Source organism: Oncorhynchus kisutch, linkage group LG21 (genome assembly GCF_002021735.2).
Source record: "Oncorhynchus kisutch isolate 150728-3 linkage group LG21, Okis_V2, whole genome shotgun sequence".
Taxonomy (NCBI): Eukaryota; Metazoa; Chordata; class Actinopteri; order Salmoniformes; family Salmonidae; genus Oncorhynchus; species Oncorhynchus kisutch.
In genome coordinates this window covers 2,671,515-2,693,582 of record NC_034194.2, presented here as the reverse complement: position 1 = coordinate 2,693,582, position 22,068 = coordinate 2,671,515, and the positions used below count along the sequence as shown (strand labels likewise).

At 43.0% G+C, this 22,068-nt stretch overlaps 1 protein-coding gene across 1 annotated transcript; it reads left to right on the top strand.

Annotated features, from left to right (window-relative positions):
- Positions 1 to 4,932: 4,932 nt before the first annotated feature.
- On the top strand, positions 4,933 to 18,445 carry LOC109876461 (uncharacterized). The gene is made up of 16 exons (XM_031800584.1): positions 4,933 to 4,965; positions 5,060 to 5,221; positions 5,373 to 5,472; positions 5,656 to 5,876; positions 6,513 to 6,669; positions 6,855 to 7,078; positions 12,084 to 12,204; positions 12,510 to 12,706; positions 12,821 to 12,935; positions 13,146 to 13,315; positions 13,411 to 13,508; positions 13,676 to 13,806; positions 14,137 to 14,326; positions 17,923 to 18,064; positions 18,158 to 18,254; positions 18,332 to 18,445. Exons 2-16 carry the CDS (start codon positions 5,081 to 5,083, stop codon positions 18,403 to 18,405), a joined length of 2,178 nt encoding a protein of 725 aa, XP_031656444.1. The 5' UTR covers positions 4,933 to 4,965; positions 5,060 to 5,080; the 3' UTR covers positions 18,406 to 18,445.
- The last annotated feature ends 3,623 nt before the right edge of the window (positions 18,446 to 22,068 follow it).

Below are 22,068 nucleotides of genomic sequence, written 5' to 3'. Positions count from 1 at the left end.
CATTGGGAATGTGATGAAAAGAAATAAAAGCTGAAATACATCATTCTCTCTACTATTATTCTGACATTTCACATTCTTAAAATAAAGTGGTAATCCTAACTGACCTAAAACAGGGCATTTTTACTAGGATTAAATGTCAGTCATTGTGAAAAACTGAGTTTAAATGTATTTGGCTAAGGTGTATGTGAACGTCCGACTTCAACTGTATGTAATATAGTAGAATGTTATGAACCGACACTGAATCGTAGCAGCTAACTACTAGCTATGTAGTAGCTTCTTTGTAGGTGTCCGCTTCTTTATTTATTTCACCTTTATTTAACCAGGTAAGCTAGTGGAGAACAAGTTCTCATTTGCAACTGCGACCTGGCCAAGATAAAGCATAGCAGTCCGACACATACAACAACACAGAGTTACACATGGAATGAACAAAACATACAGTCAATAATACAGTAGAAAAAAAACAAGTCTATATGCAGTGAGTGCAAATAAGGGAGTTAAGGCAATAAATAGGCCATGATGGCAAAGTAATTACAATATGGCAATTAAATACTGGAATGGTAGATGTGCAAAAGATGGATGTGCAAGTGGAGATACTGTGGTGCAAAAGGAGCAAAATAAATAAATATAGTATGGGGATGTGGTAGATAGATGGGCTGTACACAGATGGGCTATGAACAGGTGCATTGATCTGTGAGCTGCTCTGACAGCTGACAATGTGGTGATGAGATTGGACAATGGCCATATACTTCAGAGACTAACGTATTGAGACCAACATAGCAGACAGCGGTAAAAGAGGACTCGGTAAAACACTTGCTGTTAGGAAACGATCAAATTATAGTACTTTTGTTTTTAGGTCTGTGCCGGTCCAGTTTTGTATTGGTCGGTTAAAATTTTTTTTTTTGCAGTTCGTTCCAGTCAGTGGCAGCAGAGAACTGGAAGGAAAGGCGACCAACGGAGGAGTTGGCTTTTGGGGTGACCAGTGAGATATACCTGCTGGAGCGTGTGCTACGAGTGGGTGCTGCTATGATGACCAGCGAGCTGAGATAGGGCGGGGCTTTACCTAGCAGAGACTTGTTGATAACCTGTAGCCAGCCGGTTTGGCGACGAGTATGAAGCGAGGGCCAGCCAACGAGAGCGTACAGGTCGCAGTGGTGGGTAGTATATGGGGCTTTGGTGACAAAACGGATGGCACTGTGATAGACTACATCCAGTTTGCTGAGTAGAGTGTTGGAGGCTATTTTATAGATGACATCGCCGAAGTCAAGGATCGGTAGGATGGTCAGTTTTACGAGGGTATGTTTGGCAGCATGAGTGAAGGAAGCTTTATTGCGAAATAGGAAGCCGATTCTAGATTGAATTTTTGATTGGAGATGCTTAATGTGAGTCTGGAAGGAGAGTTTTACAGTCTAGCCAGACACCTAGGTATTTGTAGTTGTCCACGTATTCTAAGTCAGAGCCATCCAGAGTAGTGATGCTGGATGGGCGGGCAGGTGCGGGCAATGATCGGTTGAATAGCATACATTTAGTTTTATTTGCGTTTAACCTCTTGAATCTAGGGCGCACTATTTTTTTGTTTGGAAAAATAACGTTCCCAAAGTAAACGGCCTATTTCTAAGGACCAGATGCTAGAATATGCATATAATTGACAGATTAGGATAGAAAACTCTAAAGTTTCCAAAACGGTCAAAATATTGTCTGTGAGTATAACAGAACTGATATTGCAGACGAAACCCTGAGAAAAATCAAACCAGGAAGTGGCTTCTATTTTGACAAATTCATGTTCCATAGCCTCCTATTGCTCCATGTAAAGGGATATCAACCAGATTCCTTTTCCTATCGCTTCCTCAAGGTGTCAACAGTCTTCAGACATAGTTTCAGGCTTTTATTTTGAAAAATTAGCCAGAACGATAACATCGCGTCAAGTGGTCACATGAGTTTTGCTCACGCAACAGAGTTTGGACAGCTATTGCTTTTCCCTCTCCTACTGTGAAAGACATTTGCAGTTGATATATTATCGATTATATATTTTAAAAACAACCTGGGGATGGATTATAAAAAACATTTGACATGTTTCTGTGGACATTACGGATATTATTTGGAATTTGTCTGCGTTGTCGTGACCGCTCTTTCCTGTGGATTCCTGAACATAATGCGCCAAACAAACTGAGGTATTTTGGATATTAAAATAATCTTTATGGAACAAAAGGAACATTTGTTGTGTAACTGGGAGTCTCGTGAGTGAAAACATCCGAAGATCATCAAAGGTAAACGATTCATTTGATTGCTTTTCTGATTTTCGTGATCAAGCTACCTGATGCTAAGTGTACTTAATGTTTTGTCATGCGATCGATAAACTTACACAAACGCTTGGATTGCTTTTGCTGTAAAGCATAATTTAAACATCTGAGACGACAGGTGGATTAACAAAAGGCTAAGCTGTGTTTTGCAATATTGCACTTGTGATTTCATGAATATGAATATTTTTTGTAATATTATTTGACTGAGGCGCTATGCTATTCAGCGGTTGCTGATGACAATTATCAAGCTTAAAAGGGATGGGTATCGTCAAGAAGTTAAGAGCAGTTGGAGGCCACGGAAGGAGAGTTGTATGGCATTGAAGCTCGTCTGGAGGTTAGTTAACACAGTTTCCAAAGAAGGGCCAGAAGTATACAGAATGGTGTCGTCTGCGTAGAGGTGGATCAGAGAATCACCAGCATCAAGAGCGACATCATTGATGTATACAGAGAAGAGAGTCGGCCCGAGAATTGAACCCTGTGGCACCCCCATAGAGACTACCAGAGGTCTGGACAACAGGCCCTCCGATTTGACACACTGAACTCTATCAGAGAAGTAGTTGGTGAACCAGGCGAGGCAATCATTTGAGAAACCAAGGCTGATGAGTCTGCCAATAAGAATGTGGTGATTGAGCGTGGCTGAGGTGCACCCATGACCAACTCGGAAACCAGATTGCATAGCGGAGAAGGTACGATGTGATTCAAAATGGTCAGTAATCTGTTTGTTGACTTGGCTTTCGAAGACCTTAGAGATACAGGGTAGGATAGATATAGGTCTGTGGCAGTTTGGGTTTAGAGTGTCTCCCCCTTTGAAGAGGGGGATGACCGTGGCAGCTTTCCAATCTTTGGGAATCCCAGACGATACGAAAGAGAGGTTGAACAGGCTAGTAATAGGGGTTGCAACAATTTTGGCAGATAATTTTAGAAGGAGAGGGTGCCGATTGTCTAGCCCGGCTGATTTGTAGGGGTCCAGATTTTGCAGCTCTTTCAGAACATCAGCTATCTGGATATGGGTGAAGGAGAAATGGTGGGGGCTTGGGCGGGTTGCTGTAGAGGGTGTCGGGCAGTTGACCGGGGTAGGGGTAGCCAGGTGGAAAGCATGGCCAGCCGTAGAGAAATGCTTATTGAAATTCTCAATTATAGTGGATTTGTCAGTTGTAACAGTGTGTCCTAGCCTCAGAGCAGTGGGTCGCTGGGATCAGGTGCTCTTATTCTCCATGGACTTTACAGTGTCCCAGAACTTTTTTGAGTTTGTACTGCAGGATGCAAATTTCTGTTTAAAAAAGCTAGCCTTAGCTTTCCTAACTGCCATTGTATATTGGTTCCTAACTTCCATGAAAAGTTGCATATCACGGGGGCTATTCAATGCTAATGCAGAATGCCACAGGATGTTTTTGTGCTGGTCAAGGGCAGACAGGTCTGGAGTGAACCAAGGGCTATATCTATTCCTGATTCTACATTTTTTGAATGGGGCCTGCCTATTTGAGAAAGGCACTTTTAAAGAATAACCAGGCATCCTCTACTGAGGATGAGGTCAATGTCATTCCAGGATATCCCGGCCAGGTCGATTAGAAAGGCCTGCTCGCAGAAGTGTTTTAGGGAGCGTTTGACAGTGATGAGTGTCGTTTGCTCGCAGACCCATTACGGATGCAGGCAATGAGGCAGTGATTGCTGAGATCTTGGTTGAAAACAGCAGAAGTGTATTTGGAAGGTGAGTTAGTTAGAATGATATCTATGAGGGTGCCCGTGTCTATGAATTTGGGGTTATATCTGGTAGGTTCATTGATAAATTGTGTGAGATTGAGGGCATCAAGCTTAGATTGTAGGATGGCCGGGGGGTTAAGCATGTCCCAGTTTAGGTCACCAGGCAACACAAGTTCAGAAGATAGATGGGGGGCAATCAAATCACATATGGTATCGAGGGCACAGCTGGGGGCAGAGGGTGGTCTATAGCAAGTGGCAACAGTGATAGACTTGTTTCTGGAAAGGTAAATTCTTAGAAGTAGAAGCTCAAATTGTTTGGGTACAGACCTGGATAGTAAGACAGAACTCTGCAGGTTATCTTGGGCATTTAAACCAGGTGATGTCACTGCGTGTGTGGGAGGTGGAACTAAATTGTTAGCCGAGGCGTGTTGAGTACTGCTAGAGGCTCTACAGTGAAATAAAACAATAGTTACAAACCAGAACAGCAATCGACACGGCATGGTGACGTTAGGGAAAGGCATGCGTAGCCGGGTGCGACCGCAACTACATGGAGGCAAGTGAGCAGAGCATGCCCCAATGGACATGTTTACAGTCCCGCTTGTCGTACTGCCTGTATAAATGATCTGTCTAGAGCTACAACTGTCCAGTGTTTCATTTCTTCTGCGACACAACATGGAGGTCTTTACTCTCTCGCTCTCAATTCCACTCGCCTCTTCAAAATGCACATAGGACAACTTTAGAGGTGAGGAATCTTGGCCTATTCTCAATGCATTTAAGGAGGCGAGTGGACAGATTGAGAACTGGCCCTTGATTTCCTATTGCATGGGAGGGAGAAAATGCATAGGGAATAATGGCCTTTCTTCTCTAGGTGTCTGTCAGAAGGACTCTTCCAGACATCCAAACCGTACCCGGACAGCCCACTGGGGGCCCGAAAGCAAGGAGCGCCAACTTCCGGAGAGGAGCTGAGGTAGCCATATTTCATTACAAAATGACAGGATGGCGCTAAACGATGTGCGTTTATTGACAATTAGTTTAATTCATGTTTCCATTTCCTGAGACAGGCTGTTGCTTCAGGATACAAAATGACAGTAGTCGTCTTTAGTCCTAGCAAGAAGGTCATGAATGTGGATGAGGTCCAAAGAAAGGGCTATGCAATAGCCAACACTCCCACACGGCTGGTGTTAAGAAGCCCTCATAATGCAGAGGAGACATACCTCCAGAATGTAAGCTGACTTTCTCCACTTCCTCCATGAACTGGGTCATGTTCAGTAGAGCAAACATTTGGAAAGGGTGGCCCTACCTGAACTCTGCAACATATTGTTAATACGGTGTGTCCTACTGAACACGGCCCTGGTGTGGTTGCCCCCTGAACAGGTAGCTGGGGTTCCGATGCGGGTGCTCTCAACCTCAACCTTCTTTGAGCAGAAGTGGCTGGTTACTCGAGTAGATGCCACGGCAGTTTGTCCAACACCAGGTTGAGTGTGAAATAATTTACGATCCTATAAGCTCAGTTCTTAATTGGCTCCAGACAAGACATTCATGTAGTGTTCAGTTGGGAAAATGTTTTGAGGTCAACTTTTTCCAAATAATGGCACATTTGTTTTCAGTTGCAAAATGTCCTGTTATGATGTGCTCTTGGCTTCTTGTGTCACTGCAGAGGCAGTGGCCTTTACTCCAGAAGTGATCACCTGGTACATGCCCAAGCACATAGACCCACTTTTCTCCTCTGATGCCTTCACCATGTTGGAGGTGTACATGGGAATTGATGCTAAGAGGCTGGACACTGAGGAAATGGCTGCCAGAAACTACACGGTTTTAGTCACAGAGGCTCATATTATTGTTGAAATTCAAGTGGGGGCGGTTGGCGGCTACTTCAAGGTCAGCATTGGATGAGTAAAATGTTCCTGTTTAATTTCTAAGTCTTATTTGTAGAGCCTTTTTACTATAGCAGTTGTCAGTGCTTTGCAGTAACCCTTTGCCATCTCTCATGGGTAAACTCCTAGAAACGTTGTCTTGTGTAAAACGTTTCTTATTGAGCAATTGTTTGCTTAACCAGGCTAATATACAATGGTTTGCAAAATTGTGAGAATTTTGCATAAAATTACACTTAAACATACTCTACCTCTTGTCTTTGCAGTTTGTCCTTTAGCCGCTTGAAATTTCAGACCAAATATCCACACTAAAGTATTGTTTACCTGACTTTTTAGGGAGGCGGTAGCTTTGCCACTGTCAACTGAATGCAAGCAACACTCGGCTGCTGTTTACATATTGCGCAAGTGTTTACTTTGCGTGTCAGTTGCTTTGAAAATGCAAGTTGACAAGCATACACCTACCAGCTTTCTAAAGTCTGGTAACCAATACTTTCCTTTGGATATTGTGTCTTAAATTACGAGCGGCAAAAAGACAAGTGGTAGAATAATTGTATTTAACATTCTGGCTTATAAGGAACATTTACCTGTTTTTGCACTCAAATTGTGTATTACAGCCTGACTGCATCACTCGTCTCCCTTACAGAGCCATATTCAGGATGACCAGTACTTTGTCACTTACACCATTGAGCCCATGCTTGAGTTTCTGTGGATCGAGGAGGTCGCACACGAGAACACCAGCTATAAAGTCCTCTTCCCTATCACAACACCTCCGATGGCCAGGCCTCCACAAGTTCGCAACTGTGAGTCTGGTTTAGTTAAATAGTGCCTATGGTAATTTGGGATGCCTGGGTTGTTCATTAGGCACAAAACAGAAAATGTACTGAAACGGGGAGGCAATACCTGGACTTACCCAATAACAAATGTCAATTTTCAACTTCCATTGTACCGCATTTCAAAATGTTTTCCTTTGTTTGCCAATGAACAGACACGCCCTTAGACACAGTTCCTGAGCAGGCAGTGTTTGTGCTTGAGTTGGGGACCTTCAACCTTGATGTGGAGCTGCTGAACATCACCTTTCCCACCATGGTGCTAACTGTTGCAGAGTGCAACGCCAGGGGCTTCAATGTTCAAGAGCAGAGATCCCCGGAAAACACCTTGAAGACCTTCAGGATGGAGGTGCCCTTCTCAGACCCAGTGGTCTTTAAGGAGGTGTGTTTCTGTTAAATGCAAAGCCACACGCAGTGATTTGTTCATGCCTAATAAGTGGGCCACCAACAAAATATAAATAATGGCACAAATGTACTTTGTATCCCTCATTTACTCAAGTGTTTCCATTATTTTGGCAGTTGTATGCATTTGATTTAGAGGAATGAGGGCAACATTACTATAAGTATATAGTTTGTTTAAATTTTTATTTATTTATTTATTTTACCTTTATTTAACCAGGTAGGCAAGTTGAGAACAAGTTCTCATTTACAATTGCGACCTGGCCAAGATAAAGCGAAGCAGTTCGACAGATAAAACGACACAGAGTTACACATGGAGTAAAAACAAACATACAGTCAATAATGCAGTATAAACAAGTCTATATACAATGTGAGCAAATGAGGTGAGAAGGGAGGTAAAGGCAAAAAAGGCCATGATGGCAAAGTAAATACAATATAGCAAGTAAAATACTGGAATGGTAGTTTTGCAAAGTAGAAATAAAAATAATGGGGTGCAAAGGAGCAAAATAAATAAATAAATTAAAATTAAATACAGTTGGGAAAGAGGTAGTTGTTTGGGCTAAATTATAGGTGGGCTATGTACAGGTGCAGTAATCTGTGAGCTGCTCTGACAGTTGGTGCTTAAAGCTAGTGAGGGAGATAAGTGTTTCCAGTTTCAGAGATTTTTGTAGTTCGTTCCAGTCATTGGCAGCAGAGAACTGGAAGGAGAGGCGGCCAAAGAAAGAATTGGTTTTGGGGGTGACTAGAGAGATATACCTGCTGGAGCGTGTGCTACAGGTGGGAGATGCTATGGTGACCAGCGAGCTGAGATAAGGGGGGACTTTACCTAGCAGGGTCTTGTAGATGACATGGAGCCAGTGGGTTTGGCGACGAGTATGAAGCGAGGGCCAGCCAACGAGAGCGTACAGGTCACAATGGTGGGTAGTATATGGGGCTTTGGTGATAAAACGGATTGCACTGTGATAGACTGCATCCAATTTGTTGAGTAGGGTATTGGAGGCTATTTTGTAAATGACATCGCCAAAGTCGAGGATTGGTAAGATGGTCAGTTTTACAAGGGTATGTTTGGCAGCATGAGTGAAGGATGCTTTGTTGCGAAATAGGAAGCCAATTCTAGATTTAACTTTGAATTGGAGATGTTTGATATGGGTCTGGAAGGAGAGTTTACAGTCTAACCAGACACCTAAGTATTTGTAGTTGTCCACATATTCTAAGTCAGAGCCGTCCAGAGTAGTGATGTTGGACAGGCGGGTAGGTGCAGGTAGCGATCGGTTGAAGAGCATGCATTTAGTTTTACTTGTATTTAAGAGCAATTGGAGGCCACGGAAGGAGAGTTGTATGGCATTGAAGCTTGCCTGGAGGGTTGTTAACACAGTGTCCAAAGAAGGGCCGGAAGTATACAGAATGGTGTCGTCTGCGTAGAGGTGGATCAGGGACTCACCAGCAGCAAGAGCGACCTCATTGATGTATACAGAGAAGAGAATCGGTCCAAGAATTGAACCCTGTGGCACCCCCATAGAGACTGCCAGAGGTCCGGACAGCAGACCCTCCGATTTGACACACTGAACTCTATCAGAGAAGTAGTTGGTGAACCAGGCGAGGCAATCATTTGAGAAACCAAGACTGTCGAGTCTGCCGATGAGGATATGGTGATTGACAGAGTCGAAAGCCTTGGCCAGATCAATGAATACGGCTGCACAGTAATGTTTCTTATCGATGGCGGTTAAGATATCGTTTAGGACCTTGAGCGTGGCTGAGGTGCACCCATGACCAGCTCTGAAACCAGATTGCATAGCAGAGAAGGTATGGTGAGATTCGAAATGGTCGGTAATCTGTTTGTTGACTTGGCTTTCGAAGACCTTAGAAAGGCACGGTAGGATAGATATAGGTCTGTAGCAGTTTGGGTCAAGAGTGTCCCCCCCTTTGAAGAGGGGGATGACCGCAGCTGCTTTCCAATCTTTGGGAATCTCAGACGACACGAAAGAGAGGTTGAACAGGCTAGTAATAGGGGTGGCAACAATTTCGGCAGATAATTTTAGAAAGAAAGGGTCCAGATTGTCTAGCCCGGCTGATTTGTAGGGGTCCAGATTTTGCAGCTCTTTCAGAACATCAGCTGAATGGATTTGGGAGAAGGAGAAATGGGGAAGGCTTGGGCGAGTTGCTGTTGGGGGTGCAGTGCTGTTGTCCGGGGTAGGAGTAGCCAGGTGGAAAGCATGGCCAGCCGTAGAAAAATGCTTATTGAAATTCTCAATTATGGTGGATTTATCAGTGGTGACAGTGTTTCCTATCTTCAGTGCAGTGGGCAGCTGGGAGGAGGTGTTCTTATTCTCCATGGACTTTACAGTGTCCCAGAACTTTTTTGAGTTAGTGTTGCAGGAAGCAAATTTCTGCTTGAATAAGCTAGCCTTGGCTTTTCTAACTGCCTGTGTATAATGGTTTCTAGCTTCCCTGAACAGCTGCATATCACGGGGGCTTTTCGATGCTAATGCAGAACGCCATAGGATGTTTTTGTGTTGGTTAAGGGCAGTCAGGTCTGGGGAGAACCAAGGGCTATATCTGTTCCTGGTTCTAAATTTCTTGAATGGGGCATGTTTATTTAAGATGGTTAGGAAGGCATTTAAAAAAAATATCCAGGCATCCTCTACTGACGGGATGAGATCAATATCCTTCCAGGATACCCCGGCCAGGTCGATTAGAAAGGCCTGCTCGCAGAAGTGTTTCAGGGAGCGTTTTACAGTGATGAGTGGAGGTCGTTTGACCGCTGACCCATTACGGATGCAGGCAATGAGGCAGTGATCGCTGAGATCTTGGTTGAAGACAGCAGAGGTGTATTTAGAGGGGAAGTTGGTTAGGATGATATCTATGAGGGTGCCCGTGTTTAAGGCTTTGGGGAGGTACCTGGTAGGTTCATTGATAATTTGTGTGAGATTGAGGGCATCAAGTTTAGATTGTAGGATGGCTGGGGTGTTAAGCATGTTCCAGTTTAGGTCGCCTAGCAGCACGAACTCTGAATATAGATGGGGGGCAATCAGTTCACATATGGTGTCCAGAGCACAGCTGGGGGCAGAGGGTGGTCTATAGCAGGCGGCAACGGTGAGAGACTTGTTTTTAGAGAGGTGGATTTTTAAAAGTAGAAGTTCAAATTGTTTGGGTACAGACCTGGATAGTAGGACAGAACTCTGCAGGCTATCTTTGCAGTAGATTGCAACACCGCCCCCTTTGGCAGTTCTATCTTGTCTGAAAATGTTGTAGTTCCTAAGCCAGGATTCAGACACAGCTAGAACATCCGGGTTGGCAGAGTGTGCTAAAGCAGTGAATAGAACAAACTTAGGGAGGAGGCTTCTAATGTTAACATGCATGAAACCAAGGCTATTACGGTTACAGAAGTCGTCAAAAGAGAGCGCCTGGGGAATAGGAGTGGAGCTAGGCACTGCAGGGCCTGGATTCACCTCTACATCGCCAGAGGAACATAGGAGGAGTAGAATAAGGGTACGGCTAAAAGCTATGAGAATTGGTCGTCTAGAACGTCTGGAACATAGAGTAAAAGGAGGTTTCTGGGGGCGATAAAATAGCATCAAGGTATAATGTACAGACAAATGTATGGTAGGATGTGAATACAGTGGAGGTAAACCTAGGTATTGAGTGATGAAGAGAGAGATATTGTCTCTAGAAACATCGTTGAAACCAGGAGATGTCATTGCATGTGTGGGTGGTGGAATTAATAGGTTGGATAAGGTATAGTGAGCAGGACTAGAGGCTCTACAGTGAAATAAGCCAATAAACACTAACCAGAACAGCAATGGACAAGACATATTGACATTAAGGAGAGGCATGCTTAGTCGAGTGATCAAAAGGGTCCGGTGAGTGGAGAGGTTGGTTGGTGATTTAGACAGCTAGCCAGGGCATCGGTAGCAAGCTAGCATAGGATGGAGGTCTGTTGTTAGCCACCTCTTGCGTTCCGTCAGTAGATTAGTGGGGTTCCGTGTGGTAGAGGGGATTAATCCAAATCACACAACAACAACAAAAATAAAAACAATAGATATAGTTATAGAGGCCCAAGAAGAAAACATAATAATAATAATAAAAAATAAATAAATTGTCCGATTGTCTATTCAGATAGCAGCCGGTAAGACAGCTAACGGTTAGCAGGCCGCAGATGGGCGTTCAGGTAACGTCGCGACGGAGGAGCCAGCCGAATAACTCCTTCGGGTAGATAACGTTGGCAGTTCAGTTGTGAAGGCCCTGTGGGGCTCCGCGAAGGCAGTAAAACGGGTCTGGATAGGTGACTGCAGCCCAGGTGTGATTGATGGAACTCAGAAGTGATTGACGGAGCTTGCTAGCTCCGGAATAATTGATGTTTGCTCCGGAATCGACGAAGGCCGATAGTCACACGGATAGCAGCTAGCTAGCTGTGAGATCCGGGTATGAATGTCCAGAGAGCAGTCGAAATCCAGGGACATGGAGAGAAAAATCGGTCCGGTATGTTCCGTTCCGAGCCGCGCTGCACCGTACAGAACTGGCGATAGATTTTCGAGCTAAAGGATAGCTGATGACCACAACCCGTGGTTAGCTGAATACTAACGATTTGCCAGTAAAGGAGCTAACTAGCTTCTGAACTAGCTTCTGGATTAGCTTCTGGCTAGTTTCAGGCTAGCTTCTTTGAGTTTCTGGATAACTTCTTGGAGGATTACAGATCTGAGGTAAATAATACTTTTTTATAAATATACATTGGTGAGGCGGGTTGCAGGAGAGTGTTTTGAAGATGAGTTGATGGAAAATAAAAATAAAATGTATGTGAAAAAGTTGTAAATATATATATATACAGGACATATACAGGACACGACAAGACGAGGACAAAAGACGTCTGAACTGCTATGCCACCTTGGTAACTAAAGTAATAGTCCCCATATGTACTTAGTTGTCACTTGATGTTGAATAGAGTTCTGTTGCAACAATAATGCTGACCAATGCTTTTAACTTCACTACAGAGAAGGGCGGAACAAGGTGTCACAACCTTCAATCTTCAGCTGATCTACGGCCTGGTCATCTTTCCAGAGTACGCTCCTTTCTCTCACTCTGCCGTTGTGGACGCTGTACTGCTGGACATTGGTATGCCTCTGGACTACGCCAAACTACTGTTGAATGGTTTCCTCTCGTTAATGATTGCCCTGAAAGGAAATTGGCAGTGAAAGACCAACTAGCCATACTGTAGGGTTTTCCTATGCAGTCTTTCTACAAAGAAAATGTTAAGCTTTAGAGTATTTGTTCCTGATTTGCCAGGATCGTGTTTATTCAGTCCCACCGTAGCAAAACATTTTGCAATCTAAACAAGGGTTTCTTCTTGGACAAGTTCAAGTAGTATCTTCCTGTTTTTTGTGCTTAATTAATGAACACCACCCTGTTTGTCCTTGTAGTGCCACCCTCAGTCACTGGCAACTGTGATCAGGAGAACTTCCACATCACTGTGGACTACAGGAACCAAGAGCCCTTTTTTGTGGTCTTGGTTGGCAAGTGGCTGCTTAACCATGAGTTTGCTCAACAGTATTTAACAGAGGGCGACACAGACTTCACCTTCACGTTGCCCTTCTCTTCGCCGGACGCAGTGTTTGAGGTACGACGCTCTCCCAAAACATGTTAACCTAAATTGCTGCAGCTAGCCTTGCTTTCCTTACCCTGTATACATGCATACAATATTGGACTAATGAACTCTCCCATTGGTTCCCAGTCGGTTCACTCGTCCTCTGTCAGGAGCAGACTGGATGTGGCTCTGTTGAATCCTTACAACAACATGACCATCAAATCCTTTTCCCTGGCTTGCAGCTTCCTCAAAACGCTGACTGGTTGGTTCTCAAACAATTGCTTACGATAAATTGTCGTTTAACATGGTTACCAAACCTGGGTTCCTTGCAAATACCGTGAGTCTAAATGGTAGTGCCAGATGGGCATGGTTTGCATTTTTGGTGCTATTCCATTGGTTCAAGCTCAATAAGTGTAACAAATATAGAACCCATGTCTGATCGCTACCTGTCTTTTGCTCCCCCACCTCCAAGAGTGTTTCTCTAACGGAACGATGACTGCGCTGGCAGTGAAGGTGGAGTCTGCTCCCGGTCTCTACCCGAGTCAGCTGACCCTGAGCGACCCCGCCTGTGGTCCCACCTACAGTGACGATCGCTTCGCCTACTTCCACTTCACTGTGAACTCCTGTGGCACCACCAGGAAGGTAAAATGACTATTACCCTGAGGTGATGGGTACTGTGTATTTACGGACTGTTTGCTTCTTCAGGCTGTAATAAGCAATTCCCCTCTACTACATAGTTTATCAACAATGTCATGCTGTATGAGAACGAAATCTCCTTGCCAGATGAACTTGAGGTGAAGCTGAATGCCACGACGTCTTCAGAGGAGGAATATCAGTAAGTGCATTACGCATCACAATTGTAGCTATTAGCTTTCATAAGGTTTATTTTTCTTCATCCATTGCTCAATACTTTGTATACAGGGAAAATGTGCCTCTACTACCAGTGTCCACTCCACTGCTTGACGTTTCCCCTATTGAAGTTGCTTACATCCCTCTTTTTAGGTTAAAGGTTTCCTGCTACTATGTGGCCAACATCACTCGCACATTGGCCTTCCTGACCAGGCCGCGTGACAACGAGCCTTTTGCCGAGACTGGGACGGGTCGACTAATGGTCAGAATGAGACTCGCTCAGGGTAAGCGTGCACAAATTCAGAATCTCAACTTGACCCCTAGCCTCTAAAATAATCTTGGAAGGTCTCCTTTACAAAACCATTCCCAAAAATGTAAGCCTTGTGATATATTACTCTTGCGTTCTGAGATCTACAGGTGTGGCTATGTAGTAACGGTGAGGAGCTGATTTGGGAATTTGTCAGAAGCCTCTAGTGGGGGGTGGATAGTGTTGGCTATAAATGGCTTGTGTTCATTGGGGCACAACAGGATATGATAAACGAGCATTTCTTAATGGACAAGTTCAAATGGTGCCCACTGAACACGACCCCCGGTTGTCTTGTTCTGTGTTCCAGACGCCTCGTATAATACGTTCCACCAGGAGGAGGACTATCCAGTGGTGAGGTACCTTAGACAGCCTCTGCACTTTGAGGTGGAGCTGACCACGTCCTCTGATCCCAAGGTAGCGCTGGTGCTTGACCACTGCTGGGCCACCCTCAACGAGGACCGCGACTCCCGACCCCGGTGGAATCTCATCATTAATGGGTAACATGTTGTTTTTGGGCCTAAACAAGTGTTATTCCACAGGTGTGGTTCCTGAGTAATTAGCAACCTATCATGCTTGGCAGGCCATTTACTTTGGCTACCGTGGCTATGCCCCCATCCATAGGTCGAGTGGTCACAATGCTTAAAAACGATGTGAGCCATGTGCGGTCTGTCACCAGATCTCCACCCAATTTCACATATGGGAGATTCTGGCGCGTATGATCACATGCTTGTTATCACTGAGTGGTCCCTGCAGCGTATCATTGGAACGTATGCTGCATCTAAACGACTCTAAACCGCGTTGTCTGAAAAGCATCTAAACAATGTTTTGTGTTGAGAAATAAAGGTCTTCACGACTTTATTCCAGCTTTGCTTGTAAAATATATCAATGTTAACTTTATCATCTAGTCTAAATAACAGGTTGACTTGTTTTACAGTATGATGCGGTACAAGGGAGCCATGTAAATCTAGTATAGAAAGTATGGCAGCCATGTTTGTCAACCAAGAACTCCTAGAATGCTGTTCACTGTGCCCGTTGCCTGAGATCTTAACTTAGTTTGGCCACTTCAGCATGTGTACGCCGTAACAAGTACAAACATTATCACATGACAAGTAGTTTACAGGTAACTATACAAAACGCCAATTGTTGTCACCTCCCCAAATACAACCGTAGCACGAAAGCTAAACAGAGTTGCAAGATATAGCACAATCCATTATTGGGGGCTAAGTCCTTGGGAAGGTATTGTGAAGAGGATGATGCAGGAAATATTACTAAGATCTGGGAATTTATCAACAATAAATGGTGAGGCAGACAGTTTTTCTAAGCTATATACCCCTGGAAAGGGGGGTCTGATCTGGCAACCCTGAGGTACCATAGTTTACACTCTGATGCCGTGTTCAAATCAACTGACGACTTCAGTGCATTCAAGACAATGGGGGTACTCCAGTTGAGATCACCATAAGTCTGACAGACGCTTACGTGATAACCTGACTGCATTGTATGGCGTTAGCATTAGCTCATATTCAGTACCAGCTTCAAAAGTGTTTTACACACGTGTCCATTACAATCTAGGCAAGAATCAAAAGCATGAATAAAACGCTAAGTACATTATACTTACGGTACGATGCAGTAGAAACGACAACACGTGACACAGAAAATAAGGCACTTTGATAGGAATACACGCATGTCCACAGTTATTTGTAAGGAAGGCAATAAATGTGCAAGGACTGTATACTTGATCTGGGGAAGTGCTTGGGCTTTCTTTTGAAGGAAAGTTTGTCCGGCTCATTAAATTCTGAAATATAAATGGTCTGCAACCGTGAAATGGGCTACTTTTGTGAATGAATGAGGCAAAATTAGAAGTAGAAACGGCCTCTAGAAAATGAGCAGGTAGTGTGCCTTGGTCTGAGGTCAGCGCGGGTTAAATGTCCACCAGTTGGAACGGTGAGTGCATTCTGACATCACGCGCATAAAATCAACTCCCACTGGGGCGACTGTTGAAGATATTTGGAACTCGTGTGTGTGAAAAGGTTAATGTTGGCATTACCTACACCTTTTTACTCAATGTTATCCTTTTGGTTTGCTACAGTTCAGTGTTGTGCCAAGCTGATGGTCAGTCGAATGGAAATCAAGAGCGGCTGGCAAGCTTGGCTTGCCTTTCCGATTGGTTTCATACAACTGCTCTTAACACTGACTGAATGAATAGTTGTTGGTTTTGGGTTGAATTCAGGCACAAGTGACCTCTTGTGTTTAAAACAGTTATTGCACTAAACCTAAAGGATGGTTCAGATGCCTGTGCAGCATGGATGTTTGAAACTGAATAGTATCAGTTGACAGGATCCCCAGAAGTTGATGCCGCTTTCAATGGAATTTCCTGTCCTAGAGGAATGCGCTAATTGGGAGTTGCTAAACATGAACAAATACCACAGTCAAGTGTAGCAGCATCTTGCTAACCTTATTTAGCTAGCTAATGTTCATATTTAAAAATGTTACCACATTTTTTATTTGGGTGAGCACTTTGCCACAGATGGACATGCTGGCCTAATTTTTATCAAGAATTTAAATTGGGTTACTATAGAAAGATGACTTATTTTTCCTACCTTGTAATGAAATCATGCAATTTTACAATTTTTATGAATTGGTATCAACCTAAATTTGGCCATGTGGACGCGGCGTAACTTCGCAGCTGTTTATTCAATCAGCAATATCATAGCAGTTTTAAAAAAACAGGCTGAAATGTTTTGTATATCATAGGAAAAGACACAACATTCACATGGCTGTGCACAAAATGGGTAGTTGAGATTTGTCACTTCAGAATTGCTCTGACGCATTGCATGAAATTCTTGTTTTAAAATGAAGTACTTGTGTTGCAAAATATGATTGCCTTGTTGATGATACCGACTGTCTATTCGGCAACTTTGGTTAAACCTTGATCAATATTCTGGTCAGACTACAGGCGACCTTTCTGGATCATTTAGAATTTTAAGAACCATTTAGAGGGACATCTCACCTCATGTCAATGGAATTGAATATACATGTTTGACATCTGTCATTTAACAAGCCATTCCAGTAGACCAAAATAAATATTGTTGACGGAAAGCCCAATTTCTGTTCTTTAAAATAAAATAAAAACGTAGGATTTGGGGTGCCGAGGAAGCGGTTTTAAAGTTACCGTCTCCCGACTTAAACTCTAGACGGTAGAAATTGATAGTCAACTTATTAACTTTACATCGTATCCTCCTTGCAGCTGCAAAAACCCCAGCCTTATGATTCAGTACTATACAAGTTGGTTTAATTGAATTACTAGCTAACTAAATAACACAGGTGACACAATGACAGCTTGTTACAAGGTTTCTCTTCACACCCCCCACCGTTCCGTAAGGGACACTTATCATTGATACATTTTTGAACACACGAACCGGCACCAGCTTGGAGTAAAAGCATGAATGTATTTGTGGGATGCCGCCGTGGAAAGGTAGGTGGTTGGTCTTCTCTCTGATTGGCTACATGAGGTCACAATGTCGTTGGTTGTCCGTGGCTCCAATGACTAGTCTTGAACAGAACTACAGGATGGATTTTCCTTTCACACGTTCTGGAAGATAGGCTAATCAACCCTGTCGCTGATTCCTCAGTGGGTGATGAGTAGGATGGTTTGGATGTGGTAGCAGAATGGTCCCAATTTTCTAGGTTAGGAAAGTTCCAAACGTCTAGCTTGCGCCTCACGGTTTTCTGGTCTAATGTTAATTTCTGTTACCATTCCTTTTATGCACTCAGAGATTAGCTATAGAAAATGAATGTCATATTGGTTTTTATTTTTTTACTAGAAACGTGCGTACTCTACAGGTAGGACGTCTCTAGCCTTTACATTGTATATGAAATATGTTTTTTCAAGACCAAGGTGATTGTTGGGTAAAGCCTGTTAGCAAAAACGTTCCTTTAGTTCATACTGGAGGGGGAGAAAGAACCCACTTCTGCTGTAAATTGATCTGATCCTCACAGGACAGTCATGACACCACCACAAGACTTCGTACACAAGGCGGTTGGGGTTTGCAGCGTTTTCTTGTTCATAACTTAGTCCCTCTCTCTACACTGCCAGCTGTGAGAACCCCGAGGATCCATACCGTGTGGTCTTCCACCCGGTAGAAGCTGACGCCAGGGTCCGCTTCCCCCCTCACGTCAAACGCTTTGAGGCCTATATGTTTTCCTTCGCCGATGATGCGGTTGAGCCGAGTGGCCAGGTAACAAAGTTCACCCAACAATCTTTATTCTTTAATTTTGTGTGAGTGGCAATCATCCCTTTAAAAAAAAAACATCAAATCTTTGATTCCTAGGTCTTTGTCCATTGTGATGTGGTCATCTGTGATGCCAGTAGTCCCACTGGCGGCCCCTGTAGTGGACAATGTGTGAATCAGGACAACCTGAAAAGAGGTAGGTCTTGTTTTATGCTTTTCAGACCCTGGCAGACCATAACTGAACTAATAGGTTCGCTCTCTCTCTCTCAACAGGTCAACGACATGTCAAAGACCTCTTTGAGGAGCGTCATGTATATGTTTCTTCTGGATACATTCTTTGGGTGTAATGTATTGTTCTAACATGTCAAAGTGTTCTATATAAAACAATCCTAACCGTTGGAGCTACCTTAACACCATGTCGTAGGCTTGTCATCTGACATGTATCAATCAAGCCTTTTGTAAGCATGGAACTCTGAACCATCCACCAGAGGGAGATAAGTGTTGCACACCAATTTCCCGTCTAGGACAAACAATGGGTGACGAAACAAAAGCTTTCCATTGTCCAGTAGGATGAACTGACTCAATGTTATAGCAGATGGTGGTTTGCCAAAGTGAAACCAGCAGGGCTGTGGTTGGATGCAGTGTTGGTAATTTTCAACTGAAATTACAACTTTCCTTGATACCTCTCACTAGCTTGGTTTCCATCCAAATATGGACATTTCTTCTTCAATGATATGCATGTCAATCTCTCATGGCTCAAATGGGAAGAGCATGACTTCATCGCTACTTGTTTGTGTAAGAAGTGTTGACAAGCTGAATGTACCGAGCTGTCTGTTTTAAACTCGCGCACAGCTCGGACACCCATGCATTCCCCACAAGACATCTCTTCACAATCTCCAAGTCCGAACTACGAAGGTAGAGCCATGAATACGTTGCAATCTATTCCGCATCAGGATAAGATTTCAACACACACCGTACGGAACAGCGGGGACTGAAGACACTCCTTAAAGTTGCGAGCTTGCACCGCGGGACAGTTTCATTGCTCCAGACCACCACAAGGGGGAGTTTGCGCAATCATTATGCATTTGGGTCCCAAGGCTTTGGGATGACCAAAGACCAATTTTGACACGAGCCACCCTTGCCTTGTGGCACTCAACGAAGATTGCTGACAAAACAGTTGTCTTAACGAGTCAAGCAAATGTACAATTTGAGGAATGTGATAATGTAGAGACGTGGCTATATATATTTTTTTGTCAAGTTAAATTACGAATATCTCTATTTAGGAAGTTTAGATGAGCTAGTGTTAGGAGAATGTAATTTGTCTTTCAGGAACTCCTGAGAACCAACAAACCAGGATGTTGTCTTGTGAAACAGTGGCTGTAAAGCATCTAGCTGGCTAAAGCATTGACTGCACAATTGTAAGCTTGCCTTGCAATGCAGCTAAAGTAACATGGCTAGCTATTTACTTGCTTGAGTCGGATTAAAAATAACTGTTGCCGCTCTGGGTATGGACCCTAAAACGTAGTTCTGAACTAATATTCATACCAATCAATGAACCTCAAGTCTGAATGGCAGTAATGAAGCCTAGAGTAGAATATACCTTTTATTGTGCCAAGGATGCAAGACCTATATACACATGTATTTGAGTTAATACCACGTATGAGATTCCCATCTTGTAGCCTGTACATTGAATATATTCACCGATCATGTACTCTTCCTTGGCAAATAAAGGTGTGGTTCTGGTATAACAGACACTTTCAGTCATATCAAACGATGCGGTGTCTGCACTTATGTATTACAATTATACACTTCAGTGTTTACTGCTCCCTGGATATCAATGATTACACATTGTAACTATACAATAGACTAAACATGATTGATTTGTAATTCATATATACAGGGAAAAAACGTATGCATATCTAACTCCATTAATCTGAGGACACAGTATTTCAACCAGTGGAGAATGTGAAACGCTTTATTGAAGTGCATTTTATTTATAATATTATACGAGTTCAATCTTGGGCGGGCAGGTGGGTAGAGCGTTGGACTAGTAACCAGAAGGTTGCAAGATCAAATCCCGGAGCCGAGAAGGTAAAAATCTGCCCCTGAACAAGGCAGTTCCTAGGCCGTCATTCTTATCTGACATGCCTAGTTAAAGGGTAACTACACCCCAAAATCTGTCTTATTTGGTTTCCTGCTAGGGTTTTAAACGTTGTCGTGGACATAGAACATCCAATCATGTTATATTTCTATTAAAAAGGTGTACATTTTAGAGAGCGAAAACCTATAGATGCAGGGACAAACGGTCAACGGGGAAATGTAAATGGAAAAACACTGAAGGGATTTTACAGGGCCCTAATGGACTACAGACATTGACAGTCTCCTAGCCTAAAAACAAATGCTGAATGCACTGCCTAGATTTTGAGGGAAACGCACTGTCCATTATTTGATTTGATCAGGGCAGGGAAGCACTAACAAACTGCATTTAGTCCAATAAAAAGATAACATTAGGGTGATAAATAAAAGGCAGTTGCTCCACGCATGACACGAGAACCCTCTGCTGGAGCAAAACGCTTACAGCACCTGGTATTCATAGGCGGTCTCCCATCCAAGTACTAACCAGGCCCGACCCTGCTTAGCTTCCGGGATCGGGCACATTTAAAAAAAATATATACTATATAAAAAACACAATTTACAACAAAAGATTAACAATTCACCCTTTAACAAAATCAGAAAAAGAAACAATTAATTACAAATTTTCCATTTGATAGAATGTCAATTAAAAGTAGTCACCCACACAGTTTCCTCCACTGTATCTATATATTATCTATCTTTCTCTAAAATACTCCACACTCTCAATTTTCCCTTCATAATGACCTAAATTCCTTAATCTTATCGCATATCTAGCATGGTTAGTACAAAATTCACCAAATTTAAAACTTTACTTTTCCCATTTAAACCAAAAAGAAACAACCTCCACTCCAGTAAAAATCTCTTCTCCCCAATGTTTTACTTAAAAGCCCTTTTAAAAACTCGTGAATCTTTTAACCTACTACATTCAACAAAAAAGTGCATCAAATTTTCCGCCCCCGTACCACATATCACATTCTCTTTTAATATCCCTATAAATTTGATGCAAACCACATTTTGTTTCAATTTAAAATCATTGTCTTCACATTCTATAGATTTATTGTACATTTACATTCTTCCATATTGATTTCACATGTTTGCAAACACCCTAGACCACACTTCTTCCGAAGCAGTGACTTCTCTTTTTTTTAAATTTTTTTTCTATAAACCTGATTTAAATCATGTTTCTCCCCATTACTTTCAGAATATAAAACCGGTAAACCCCTCGCTCTTTTGACCACCTTTATTTATTAAAATCACCCACTCCCCAGGAATACATCCTAATATTTTCTTGTACATATTCTCCACAGTAGTTTTACTCAGTGGGGCAAAAAAGTATTTAGTCAGCCACCAATTGTGCAAGTTCTCCCACTTAAAAAGATGAGAGGCCTGTAATTTATCATAGGTGCACTTCAACTATGAGAGACAAAATGAGGGGGAAAAAATCCAGAAAATCAGGTAGGATTTTTAATGAATTTATTTGCAAATTATGGTGGAAAGTAAGTATTTGGTCAATAACAAAAGTTTCTCAATACTTTGTCATTGCCAACAAAGGGTATATAACAGAGGTCAAATGTTTTCTGTAAGTCTTCACAAGGTTTTCACACACTGTTGCTGGTATTTTGGCCCATTCCTCCATGCAGATCTCCTCTAGAGCAGTGATGTTTTGGGGCTGTTGCTGGGCAACACGGACTTTCAACTCCCTCCAAAGATTTTCTATGGGGATCTGGAGACTGGCTAGGCCACTCCAGGACCTTGAAATGCTTCTTACGAAGCCACTCCTTCGTTGCCCGGGCGGTGTGTTTGGGATCATTGTCATGCTGAAAGACCCAGCCACGTTTCATCTTCAATGCCCTTGCTGATGGAAGGAGGTTTTCACT